Genomic DNA, 14668 nt, shown 5'->3' with positions numbered 1-14668 from the left:
TCAGTCTTAACAGAGCTGGTTCACATGACTCCACACGTGGTAGGGAAAGTAACTGAAAAAATTGAATTGGAAAAACTTGATCGAAAATAGGTTCTGATGTCGATTTCGATAATTTTTTTGATTAATTAGCCCTGATTATTACTATTATTTAAATTTTATATATATATATATATATATATATATATATATATATATATATATATATATATATATATATATATATATATATATATATATATATATATATATATATATATTGTTGTGATTCATATTTGTATGCCTGTTAAGTTACTAGTTTTGACTTTATTAATAAGCTGAATTGTTATTTTTTTTATATATCTTCTATATATATTCTAATATAAATTCTAAGTTAAACATTTTCATTTAAATTCTTGATGAAGCTATATTACTTTTTGTGTGTTTTTTCATTAGATTTTTAAAAAAAGCTTTATGTCTATATTTTAGCTTCAGTAGTTTTAGTTTTTGAAAATGAGAAACTGAGAAAATAAAAATATATTTTTTAAATATTTATTTTAGTTTCACTTTTGTTTCTCTTTAAAAAAAAAAAACAACTGATTTGTACAGAATTATGTAAGTTTGACCTTGCTCCACATTAGCTCTAACATATTATATTTGGTATATGCTTTACTGTTTATACTGTATATGATGAATATACCATTTGCATTGATCACTCATGTTTCCGGGTGAACTCGTTGTGCAATTACTCCAAAGTTTTCTTTTCTGTTACGATAATAAACTTCATGCAGGGTAAATTGGTAATCTAGCAATCGCTCGTTCTGTTCTCTTTGAAGTTTTCTAGAACAATCTGTCACAATCTGGTATGTAACTATGCAGGACGTATTTACACTCCCTGTCTAAACTTAGGGTTTTCATTATATGATAAAAAAATGATTAATTGCAACAAATTGGTATAATCATGTGCGAACATGTCGTACTTTTGCCATTCTTTTATTCATCCTGGCTCAGCTCAGGACTCAAAGAAAACCTTTTCCTCCTGGTTTTGTCATCTACATTTAAAAAAATGCATCTTCTCTCGAAGTCAAACTTTATTCGTCTTTTGTTTGTTTCCTTTTTTCCTCATATTTAGATTCTTTCTCTCCAACTGTGTAACATTCACTTCCTGACGATATTTATCTCACGATCTCCACTCTAGATTCGATACTCTTGCCCCCTTTTTCTCTGCTTTGTTTGGACTGTCCACAAAAGCTCCTTGCTTCACTATCAGTGGTGTTGCTGGGCTGTAAATGGTCTTTATGGCAGGAAACCGAGAGAGAGAGAGAGAAAAGCACAAGCTGTGTGTCTTCAGAGAAGCAAGTGTCTGTCCGTCTGGTCTCTCCATCTCTCTTTTGCTCAGCGCTGTGACAGAAGAGTTATTCTTTGACTAGTTTATGGCCCTATGAAACAGGGTGCATTAAAGACGCTTCTGTTTTCCAGCTACATCATAAAGCTCCATCATTGACATCATTTCACACTTCCAGGGACCGAAGTTCACACTCCGCTTATCAGTGATAAAGATAGATAGATAAAGGTCGTCTCACAGCAATTCTACTCACGATATAACCTTTGAGGGGGAAAACTGACATAAACAAAGTGGTTTTATTGTTAATATAAAAGACGGTAACTAGAATATTAATATTAGCTTCAATACCTTATTGAAGCAGCATATCTGAGATTGGTTTGGTGTTGATATATGAAAAGATTTATTGTTTACATTTAAAGAAATTACCAAATAATCTAATAATCACAAAACAAAACATTATATTTAATCATTTTGACCTAAAATCAAAGCCTCAGTGTGTTATTGGCCATTTGTTTGTACTCTTCCTTTTCCTTAGACCATTTCCTAAATGACTTTGACCTTTGTTAGGTGTGAATGTTCACTTACCCTGGTTTCCTGGCATAGGAAGCTGTTGGCCGTTAGCCGTTAGGTTTAATGGAAAAGAGAAAAAATAGACCTCAATGGCTGTTAGAGTTAAAGTTGTATTTACTAGCTTGTTCTAGCTCGGGTAGGTTGGAAGTCATTATTGGGGCTGTAAAATGGTTGAATAGCACATAATCGTATGTAAGTGCTCTCTTCTCACTGAAACTGAAGCAGGTACAGTTTCTGAGGTGTTAGATGATGATTGGATAGTTTCTGAAGATTTACAGACATAGATGGAAAAGCACATTCCACTCAGGGAAAGTGTGCTAGCTATTTTGTTAATGATCCAAATAAGTTTTTCTAGTTTGCTTTTAGGGGTTGTCCTGCAGCACTTTTAAAGGTTTGTTCATTGCTTAATATGTAAAAGGCATTATTTAAAACATTTCTTCTAGTCTTTTGTTTTGGCATACACATAGCTGTTGTTGCTGACATGGCTATAACATGAGGTTTTGGCTATTTTAACAGATTTTCTATGTAAATAGTAAATTTGGGTTGGAAATATTGAAAGTTATGTTTGGAAAAAAATAATTATTTGGATTGAAAAGTTAACGGCAAAAATAATCTTACAACAAAACATTTGTATTTTATTCATTCGTTCATTTTCCTTGGGCTTAGTCCCTGATTATCAGGAGTTGCCACAGCTGAAAGAACCACCAACTATTCTGACATATGTTTTACGCAGCGGAGACCCTTCCAGCTGCAATACAGTACTGGGGAACACCCATAAATTTTCACGTTCACACTCTATGGCCAATTTAGTATATTCAGTTCACTTACAGTGAATGTCTTCGGACTGTGGGGGAAACAGAAGCACCTGAAGCAAATCCACACAAACACAGGGAGAACATGCAAACTCCACACAGAAATGCCAATTGGCTTAGCCAGCACTTGAACCAGCAACCTTCTTACTGTGAGGTGACGGTGCTAACCACTGAGCCTCTGTGCCGCCATTTATATTTCAATAAATAGAAAAAAAAATTATTTGATTTTTAATTATCCTTAAGAATATAAAGGGATATTTCACCCAAAAATGAACATTTCCTCCCCCTTTTCTTTACACACGTGGTTCTAAATGTTTATTAACTTCTATCTTCTGTTCAAGGTATTTTGTAAAATATTGGGGAAAAAAAAACTGCCATCGGCATCTATCATAGTAGGGTTGTCACGATACTAGAATTCGGTATCAATCAATACTAAAATTTTTAAAGTGTCTATTTCCCTCTAACATTTGAACGCTGTTGAGCACATTCTTAAACACTTGATTTGCAATAGTCTTCACATGCTCAACAGAAATGACTGTGATTGGTCAAGAAGGTCATCAGTTCACCGAACTCACCACTGTTTACTTGGTGTAACCACAGATAAAGTTATACTGGAGGGTTTCAAAGCCGCAATTCATCAGCGGATTGCTCGTATGTGAGCTTATAGACAAACTAGCTGATCAACGCAACTTTGAAATGCTCCAATGTCCCTGTATCTGTAGTTACTCTCAGTAAACATAGGTGAGTTCTGTGAACTGATGACCTTCATAGCCAATCACAGTCATTTCTGGTTCTCTCAAGGTTTTTTTTCTTCACTCTCCTATCAGGTGAAGTTTTTTTTTCCCTCTCCGCTGTCGCCACTGGCTCGCATGGTTCAGGATTGGTAGAGCTACGCATCGATGAATTTGCTCTTCAGTGTTTGAACTCTCAGTAATGATTTTAAATCACACTGAACTGAACTTAAACACTAACAACTGAACTACACTGTTCCAGTTACTATGACCATTTATGTAAAGCTGCTTTGACACAATCCACATTGTAAAAGCGCTATACAAATAAAGCTGAATTGAATTGAATTGAATTTCCATTGAGCACATGAACACATTGGCAAATCAGCTGTGTTTAAGAACACGCTCAACAGCATTTTTCAGCATCAATTGGTACCGAATTCCAGTATTGTGACAACCTTACATTATTGTATCCACAAAGCTATAGAAGGCAACAGCTAGTTTTCTTAACATTCTTCAGTGTATCCTCTTTTGGGTTTCACAGAAGAAAGAAACCTGAAACAGGTTTTGAAACCGAAGTGTATAAAGATGACAGAATTTTCATTTTTGGGTAAACAATCCCTTTAAGCATCTTAACTGCTTTTAACATTGAGACATAAATGTCTTTTGGGCACCAAATCACACATTTAAATCATTCTAAAGGAAAAAACTACATTAAATTACGCCAAAAAAATCAGCTAGGCCAGGGGTGCCCAAACTCGATCCTGTAGGGCCAACACACACTGGCCTGGGAGTTTCTAGTATACCTAGAAAGATCTTGATTAACGTGTATGTCTATTTTGGTTTGGAACTAAACTACGCTGGACACTGGCTCTCCAGGGTCGAATTGGGGACCCCTGGCCTAGCTGAATTATTTTGCATAATTTAATATGTTTTTTAGCATCACACAATCCTTTTTAGTGATTCTAATGTGTAATTTATCTTTCAAAAACATAAATAAATGAGTAAACTCAAGCATTTAAATCAATTGTTTTAAGATTTACCAACATAAAACTCTATACAAACATAGGACTCTAGAAACTACAAAATAACTCCACTGTAAAACTTTAGGGTTAGGGCAGTCTGCTGTATGGTTACAATGACCATGTGATTTATGCCCCAAAGGTCAGCTCGAAGGTGTGAAAGTTAGTGTTATCTGATAAGATAAAGTGGCTTAAACAAAGTGGAGCGTCTGTGAATTAAACACTGCGATTATATAAACACTCTCATTTCCTTTTTGGCAGGTTAGGGCTAGTTCACTACTCCGAGGTCCCTATTAAGACAGCGGTGATCTAGTCAAATAGGCTATTTTCAGCTGTACAGCAGTAAAACACTTAAATGACTCCTTTAGCTCAACCTACTAATAATTGACACACACTATATTGAGTCTAGATAATTGTAGAGTTGTTTAACTTTGAATATGTGGCTTCTCTTTAAAATTCTGCAGTGAATACAAACATGAACATTAGTCAGTAATCGTCGTGTGAAAAGATGAGATTGTCGGTTTCATTACTCTCGCATTCAGTAGGTTGGAAATGGCTGAAGCAGATTAGCGGTTGGCTGTTTTACACAGCGTACATGATTTTCTCTGCAGTATTTGTGCCCCCTGGCAAGGCTCTTTTAAGAAAGCCTGCAATTTTTCACTTTGCTTTGGTATAATTAGGTAATTGCCTTATAGTACAGGACTGCAATTTTGCTGTGTTCACCTCTGTCAGACGATTGCCTTCAGGGCGGCTCACCTTGTGTTATTATCTCCACAAAAATACACACACACACACACACACACATAGGCCGAGCCACAAAAGCTTTGTGACAGTTTTTCCTGTTCAGACCAAATGAAGTAGTAGAGCTAGTTTATGTATCGCTTGAATGGGGACAAATTGAGCTACTTAAGAGTGTGATTATTAAATAATGCTTCATGGAAGTACAGTTTTTAGTCACAGTTTATACAAAAAAGTGTTTGTTGTGTGTTTAAGCTACTTATTTTAAATGAGCTGAAACAACACAATTGCTGAGCATTTTTCCCCCAACAACTTAATTGTTTTATGTTCAATCCACTTAAATTTGTAAAATCTAATAAGTTAACTTCATTCATGTTGTCCCAACTTAAATTGATTGTGAGGAACCCAGCATTTTTAAAAGTGTAGTATAGTGTAGTATATCTCACTATTAGGCTTATTACCTGCCTATTATTAAAATATCAGCTGTTTATTAGTACTTATAAAGAACATAATTCTGCATGAACTTAATCTACATCCCTGATTCTACCCAATAAATACTGTGAACCCAACTACTACTGTAATAACTTTTAATAAGCAGCAAATTAATAGTCTACTGAGCTAAAATCCATAGGTAATGGTTTGTTAATAGCATGAAGTGTAACCCTATGTTTTGTGCCTTTTTGGCGCAGTCCTAGATCGAGAGGTACACAACCAGTCTAAATGTTGACTATATTCCATGTCTGCTTTGTGTCAAGTTTGTATACGTACAGCTTCATGGTCTGCGGTTGACAGCTCAGAGTGAGAAACAGACACAATATATAGTGTGTTGGGCAATTGGGGTTTTTTACAGCCAGCTAGCGCCACAAAACTGTCAAAATGGGCTTAACAGATGGAAAAAGAATCATTCAGTTGTTTCTTTCCGAGCGCAGATGAGCTGCTGATTAAAACGCTTAACAATGTTAAGTGGAACTGTATCGGGTGTGTCATTGAATCTGTTGGTCAGGGAGTTAAGGGAGATAATCTGAAAGTCAATAGTTTGTGTTTGCAGGAATGAACAGCTTTCTAAATGTATTTTACAGGAAGCCACTTCTTATTACACTTCACATTTGCTCCAATTACTGAAAGCCCAGTTGCTAATTGTTATACTGCGGTTATAGATGTGAAACTATCTAAAATAATGAAATATTTAACCTGTACAGTTTGTTTACAGAATATTTGCTATGTTCTAACAGTTTTTTTTTTTTTTTTTTTAATATCGGTATAGTAATAAAATAAAATTACATAATACATTATTAAATAAAATCAATGGTAATGCTGTATATTTTAATGTTAGAAAAGATTTATGTTTTATGTACGAAAATTTATGTTTTTATGATTTATGTTAGAAAAGATTTACGCACGTATTGCATGGTTTGCGCAAATCACTCGAACTTCAGCAGACATCCAGTCAGCTTTAACCAATCAGAAGCTTTCTCTTGTAGATAGTGATTATGACATTTCCCAAGGGGATATCTTGTTGTTGACCCCAGAGAACAGTTCATTAAACTGGGCTTGGCTCAGTTGGTAGCACCACTGAAAGCACCACCTCCATCATCCAAGTATAATTTCTGGAGGAGTTGATGAACTCGCAGTGCTGGGTGCAGGTCTAGTGGTCTCAGACACGGCACCAAACGAATAAACTCTGTTTTTCAGCCTTCTTAAAGCATATGAAGCACAGCTACTATCTCAATAAAATCCATGTTAGCCACATAGCAATGAAGCTTAAGTCACCGGAAAGACAGAAGCCCTGCCCGTGACACGAATCCACGTCTGTTGTAAAGTAAAATTGACGCGTAAATGAAGCGAGTAAACTCAAAATGTTCACACATCTTTTTACACATGAATAGCTTGATTTATTTGCGCATTCCACGTGTGGTGTGAACACAGCATCAGTTTCCAGTTTTTCATATCGTTTATAAACCAAAATAATGTCCTATCCTAACAAAAGACTACCCATGTAGATAAATCTTAATAAAAAAAAAGACACTTGGAACTAGGGCTGCACGATATATCGTTTCAGCATCGAAATCGCGATGTGCGCATCCGCGATAGTCATATCGCAGGAGGGTGCGATGCAAAAAATAAAAAATAAAATAAAAATTATATGGGTGGAACCGAACCGGAATACGGTATTCGGAAAAGCAGGAATAGCGTGTTTTTACGAATACTTATTTCAAACAATACTTGATAAATTATTTGTATTTGGGAACAAGAAAAACATTATATCAAAAAGCTGCGTTTCCTCATGAGACGGCAGTGCATGCCCGCGTGAGTGAGTGAGTTAGTGAGTGAGACGTTCAGGAGTCGGTGGGCGGGGTGGGGCCGGGGTAAGGAGACTGAGCAGGCTGCTTCTCTATACAGCAACAGAGAAGGCTTGGCAGAGCGAAAAATACTTTTCTGCATTACTATTTTTGTTTATTTTATCATACTAAAATAACACGTAACAGAAGTTCACTCAAAAGTGAAAGTTCTTTCTGTTATTAATTACTAACACTCCCGTCATTCCTACTACTTTCAGAACATAAATTTTGATATTTTACCATATGAAAATGCAATGCAGTTATGAAAATTGAGAAATTAAAGCAATACAGATATCTGGTCCCGGCGTCAGGTCGGGGTGCACCTGTAACCTTAAAAACGCAGACGCGGCGGAGACGCACTACACTCACACGGGAAAGAACTGGGCATTCAATTCATGTTTTAGTGAAATAATTCTTTAAATACAGCTCTTTTGATCTCTAAAGGGGAAAAAAGCAAAAAAAATTTGTCGTTAAATTAATTTTAGCAAAGACGCAACTGCCTGTCATTTTCACATTCGTTTTTCAGTTAGGGATTTGGTCTATTAGAGTAACCTAATAAAATTGTTTTGTTGAACACTGTAGTCTACACAATAATCGATATTATAATTTATTATATACATTAGCTATTATTAAAACTAAACTATACAATTGATAAAACAAAACCCTTTTTAATGTTTGCTTTCATTTTGACACCGCTAACAGTTGTAATAAGAAACATCACATTATGCAGAAGCATGCAGTCTCAAGTTAAAAACACCTTTTGAGTTTAAAGATGATCAGCCTGCCAAGTCAAGTTTACAGTGTCATAAATGAAATGGGTAGCATGAGTAAAGGGGATTTGCCCAGCACACAACCTCATGCGCTGCAGGTAGGCTGAATGATAATCTTTATAAAATATATAGGCTATGCAATACAAAACTTTAAACATTTATTTATTTTTTAATGAAAAGAAAAGAAATCAGGAGAGTAAAATATAATTTAAACCACTGGTCTGGCGCTGATACTTTATTGTTTGTATCCAGAAGAAGGGGAAAAAAGCAGATCAAACCTGGCTGGGGAGACGGCGATAACATATCAGTTCTTCAGCAAAGATCACGACATCATTGTGATGCGTTTATCATACAACGCAGTTCGTGTTTATAATCATTAATATTAACTAGTATTAATTCTCTCTCTAGACTTAGTTTTAGGGCTTGTTTTTGTCGGCGCAATATAGCCTTGGCTTTTTGCACGTACGAATCCGATTGTGAAGAATGATTAAGCGATCGCATTTTTTATTGCATCCTTTTCGCAAGTTATTTATTTGTTTTGTTTTTTAAGTGGTGCGAACATTATTTACTGGCAAACATGTTCCTCGATCTCGTACATCAACAAATAATGTAGCCTACTTCAGTTAATTTACCTTTTATGTAAAAATTAAGGAATAACTGAATTTAATATTAATAAATAAAACATCCGTATAAACGTACATGTTTATTTTTGAGCTTTCGTTAATAAAACAACACAAAACTGTTATTAAATATTGTAGTTAAATATTAAATTACTTTAACTGCTTGAAACTGTATAATAATAACAATTAAATGTTACATTTTTAAGAACTTAACAAATAGTCTAAATGGCACTTTACTAATCAGTGTAATAATAATATAAATATTAATAATTATAAGTAAAAAGAAAATATTAACCTAGTAACAATATAAGTCAGATGTTTAAAAAAACATAGTTTCTCTCCACCTTTTGTAGTCATAGCCTATTTTAAATTATTTGCCAGAAAAACTAACATGTTGACTTTGTCCGGTTTAAGTGAAGAATGGGGTTATAATGTTTCCAGCAATACACTATCAGACGGTGTGCTTGTAGCGAAAATGCACAGACAGGCTACTTTTTCACAACCATGCGAGAGAGGGCTTCTCCTTCTGTTCCGCCGCCCGCATTTCTCGCAACGCAGGTTTCTCTACGCTGCGGAGCGGCGCGTTCTTAAGTAGTTGCCAAATAGCCTATGCTCAATTTCTCGTCAATGTCTTCCATTTATCACTTTCTCTTTTGTATCTGGCCATTTTTGCAAATGCCTCTGCCATACCTGGCTGAGCTGGGCTTCTGCGTTTAGAAGACAGGAGTTGATTAAGCCTACATGGCTTTTTTTCCCTCGCCGTCAATCGCCACTAGCTTGCATGGTTCGGGACCCGTGGATCTGCGTATCGATGGATTTGCTCCTCAGTGTTTGGACTCTCAGCACTCAGCAGTGAATATTAAAACACACTATACTATTAAAACCCCCATACAAAAAGCTTAATCCAAATTGATTCGTTCACCTTTCTCGGTCGGCACGAATCCAAAATGTTCCCAGATGTAAGAGTTTTCTAACAAGATTCATGGTTGAACTTGAACTTGCTGAATCGCGCCTAATGTTATATTCCAACAGATATGTAATACTTGGCAACATAACAGTAATTTGTGTTTTAAAGTGCGTGACGTCACGTACTACGGCCGGCGGCAATGGACAACCGAGGTGGCAATGACCACCGCGGTGAAGCGGTTGTCATGGTGACCGTCACAGCCCTAGTTTTAAGTAAATATATATATATATATATATATATATATATATATATATATATATATATATAAAATATCGCAATATATATCGCAGGGGAAAAAAATATCGCAATGTCAATTTTTTCCAATATCGTGCAGCCCTACTTGGAACTATTTTTGTAGTCCAGGGTCACATATTTGAATGATTTCTAAAGGATTACATGCATATCTATGTATCCAATAAGCAAAATAAATGGTTTTATTTCACATATTACAAACATATACAGTTTTGTTTCAGTGTCAGTGTTTTTTTTACTGTATTTCTGAACAAACAAATGCAGCACTTGAGCATATAAGGCACTTTCTCAAAAACAATGAAAAATTGAGCCTTGGTATTTATTTGGAAAATACCAGTTCAGATTTAGCTCGCTTGCATTATTTTCTGGCTTCTTTTTCTGTTATTTTATATTCTCTCTCATAAAAGAAAGAAAATCAATAGTCTTCCAAAATACCAATTCAGTCAAGGGGTTTCTTTTAAAAAGTTACCCTCACTATAAACAATTCAGAATAGCGCGGCCCATCTGAAAGGAAAATCTGAGCATGCAGTAGCTGAGGAGCAGAGGAAGAAACCACAGAGCTGACAGGAGCTTTATAGATCACAGCGCCATCAATCTCTGACATTTCAGCAGCGAGAGCAGGAGGCCAGAGCTCTGCCAAGCCCAGTCTGAAGCCTTTAGACGAGTGCTCGCCTGAACTGCGCTGAAATGAAGATGACGTCCTGCTAAAGCAGCCTGTTGATGGTTCTGATTTATGGGCCGTAAGTGTCGATATGACACGTTTCAGTGATGAACCTGACTGATAGACTGTCCGGTGTGTTGTTGAAAGCCTCTGCTGGCACTGGAGATATAGTGAGACCAGAGATTTAGGGTGCTTGAATGAGTCTGCTCGATAATGAAATGCCATCATTTTTACTGAAGGACTCGAGTCTGTTGACTACTCACTGTTTTAATACATTTTTCTTTCTCTCTCGCCCCCCTCCCTCTCTTGTCACTCAGAAATCTGAGCCACAACAAGCTGACGGCAGTCGATATGGACATCCTCTCCAATCTGCCCCACCTGAGAGAAGTGTAAGTAGAACAGTCCCCGTCTTGTCACATAGTTAGTGCTCAGTAGCTGTTTGCATTACCTATTTTCCTGCGCATTTTTAATATGTGCATAATTAAATGGTTGATGGAAACACTAAGGTGTGCGTAAGTTTTGAAAATGTGCATAAAATAACGTATGCACAAAACTGAGTAGGATAAACTTTATTTGATAAAAAAAGATGCACATAAACTACGATGGAAACACTTTTACCTAACAAATTCCAGTATGCGCATTAAAAAAGACATGTGATGTTGTTATAAGAGATCATGTGATGATAAACGTGTGTGAATGGACAAACCAGCAGGCTGATCACACTGTAAAACATCTGAAATGTTGTTTTGGTCTTTTTAAACTGTCTTAACTATTTCAGTATTAGTGTTATTATATTATTAATTAACTCCAGAATAATCAAGAGTGTCTGTGCTGCGTATCTCACACCTTCGAACGCCACCACACGATCATTGCTTGTCGGCACATTGTCTTCTGAGGTGCAGTAATTTATTAAATAAAGAAAAGATTGATCCAGCGTCTTCTACCGCAGCAAAATCCGTTTTTACTTTTGATATTTGGCTCCACTTCATCAGGAAGTGACGATTTTGTCCTCTTTGACTTATTGGATGGAAACAATGCTTTATTCATTTATTATGAGATATTCCTGTTTTGTACATAAATTTAATTTGCAACTTTGGATGGTAATAAAGCTAATGATTTCAGAGATCAAGGAAATGTTGACAGAATTGTAAAATCCAGTCATAAAAATGGAATTAGCTGTATATATCGGTCTGTTACAATATCTGTTTGTTTGTTGTATCATATATTGCACCAAAATATATTACGATAAACGATTCTGTCATTTTAAGACCCTTTTATGCTACTCATTATTAAATGCCAGAATGACTATATAATATCATCACAATGCAAGTACACTCTTCCAAAGAACACATCATATTTTATTCTTAAGAATATTTCATTTCATTATAGTCATTTCAACAATTTAATAATTAGGCATTGGAATCAAAATGTGAAAACGCATATCCTAAATAAATAATAGAAATTATTAACAAAAAAGTGCAAGGTACAAAGTAACGGAGGCTGCGATATCTGCTATCAGATCTATTATCAGTTGTCAGACACCCACATGAAAAATACTGTAGTAATTTCTAGTAATTGCTATAGTGTTTCTTAACCATACTGACACTGACCTCGAATAGAGATGGAGAGGTTGTGTAATAAGCTAATATTTTGCTAGAATTGGTTTTTATTTATGGGAGATTATATACTAGGTCACTAAAAAGTTTGAGGTTGTGTCCATGTGTTGTGCGATAAGTGCGATATTGATTATTGTAACAGGCCTAGCTATATAGCATGGAATATGGCAGAATTTGTCAAATATTGTAAAAAAAAAAAAAAAAAATAGTACTGACTTTTATCTCGTGTTGCTTGTGATGCTCATGGGCTATTCCAGCATTGCGGTAAAAACTTGAAACATAAATATTTTTGAGGGAAATAAACTTGCGATATGGATGTGACCTAAAAAACTATGCAAGTTTACAATAAACTTTACTTTGTGCGACATAAATTGTCATTTTCAAACTATTTTATTCAATTAACTAGAGATATTTGGAATTGCTCTCATGTTGTTGTCAGCGTTCATAGTCTTATTATTTGAGGACATAAATCCATGAACGTTATTTTAAGAGCTGATCCGAGAGTCATTTTGTTAGCAATTCACTACTTTACACGAGAAAAGCTATTTTGTTTTAAAATAAAAAAACTTTAATGATTTTAAATAACATCAATAAAAAATTATACTAAAATGCATTTAAATATTGCAATTAAGTCCAGAAATAAAACAAAAAGGATTTTTAGAAGAAATTAAACAAGTTATGAAACACCCTACACTGTAAAAATATTTGTTAATTAACAGATTCCATATTTCTTAATTTACAGATTTTCTTTTGTTTATTTGCGGTAATAAATTGCAAAGTATATTGTATAAGAAATGATATAAGGAAAATAAGTCTGTGGAATAACAGAAAAAGTACTGCCATTTTATTACCAATTGGTTTTTGTGCCATAATTTACCATTGTTTACAATTTACACAACGTTTGTGGTAATTCATTTTGTACCACAAACACAGATCTACACAATATATTACTTCAAACAATTAAAAATGTCAATACAAGTCACTTTTCCAAACGTTTTAACATCAAAAAGTAAAGATCAAGTTCGCACAATGCAATTCAAAAGCATAAATGCATGGGGGAAAAAAACTTGAATTACAAAATATAAAAAATTGTTTATACATAAATTTTAAATGTACAAAGTCCAATCATCCTGTAGATCTGCCCAGCATTAGCTGTAAATCTGCTCTTGCTTAATCAACTCAATTAGCATGCTAGCTTTAACTTTTCCATGCCTGTAACAGAATGTTCTAGGGTGGCGTCGGGCCACACAAACTTTATGACCTGCGTTTGTTTTCAGGCATAGATGTCCTTTTTATATTGTTGTTTGGTTCAATGTAAAATGTTTAATCTCAACGTAAGGCCGAGTCAAGCATAAAAACGAGTTTGTTTCTGAGTAAAAGTGGTAGGGTAATGATACGTGTAAAATGTAAACCACATCTACAAAACATTCCCACAGCTAAAGCTCAGCAGAGAGAGGCAATCCAATGAAGTAAATTAAACGGTGTAATAATGTTAATTACCGCCATTAGCCACAATCAGTCATAAATCATTTTAAAGCGTGCTGTCAGTGCTATTGGATATTTAAGTACTTTTGCTGGTGGCTATTGTCCTGAAAGTGGCGGAGATTGGGAATAAAGAGGTTTGCTATTATAAGCGCTTTCCATCATCACCCGACACCAGCCACTAACCTGCGCTGTAAATATTTAATACATCGAGGGACTGTGTCTGGCCCTCAGCCAGACGGCCCGACTTTTGCTCTTTTTTTTCCCTCTCTTTCTCAATGTTTGGTCACTGTCAGAAAGACCCTTGTTTCAAATGAATAAATAAATATCGCTGATGTATTTTCACCAGATATGTGAATTTATGGTAAATATATGCGATGATCATACATTTTTTTTTAAACCCGCTTTCATTTTAATATATTTATTACAAAATAAATTCAATTCATGGATCAGATTACATACAGTTGAAGTCAGAATTATTAGCACCCCTAAATTATTAGACCACTTTTTTTTTCCCCCCAATTTCTGTTTTAAGGGTGAAAAGATTTTTTCAACACATTTCTAAACATAATAATTTTAATAACTCATTTCTAATTACTGATTTATTTTATATTTACCATGATGACTGTAAATAATATTTTACTAGATATTCTTTAAAACACTTCTATACAGCTTAAAGTGACATTTAAAGGCTTAACTAGGTTAATTAAGTTAACTTGGCAGGTTAGGGTATTTAGGCAAGTTATTATATAACAGCGGTTTGTTCTGTA

General features: G+C 35.0%; 1 protein-coding gene across 4 annotated transcripts in view; it reads left to right on the top strand.

Moving 5' to 3' along the window:
* The window catches only part of lrig1 (leucine-rich repeats and immunoglobulin-like domains 1), a 76493-nt gene that overhangs the window by 16589 nt on the left and 45236 nt on the right, over window positions 1-14668 (top strand). For 2 of the 4 annotated variants that reach the window (XR_015502512.1, XM_087273570.1), the window contains exon 2: window positions 11118-11189. The exons of the other annotated variants lie outside the window; for them this stretch is intronic. Coding sequence is in view for 1 of the 2 variants with exons in the window: in XM_087273570.1 (XP_087129696.1) it covers window positions 11118-11189 (72 nt within the window). In the remaining variant the exon portion in view is untranslated. The remainder of the gene's footprint in view (window positions 1-11117; window positions 11190-14668) is intronic. 4 annotated transcript variants of the gene reach the window in all.

The sequence above is a fragment of the Danio rerio genome, chromosome 11, assembly GCF_052040795.2.
Source record: "Danio rerio strain M-AB ecotype USA chromosome 11, GRCz13ab, whole genome shotgun sequence".
Taxonomy (NCBI): Eukaryota; Metazoa; Chordata; class Actinopteri; order Cypriniformes; family Danionidae; genus Danio; species Danio rerio.
The sequence above is the reverse complement of the archived record's forward strand: the minus strand, read 5'-3'. Positions and strand labels throughout refer to the sequence as shown.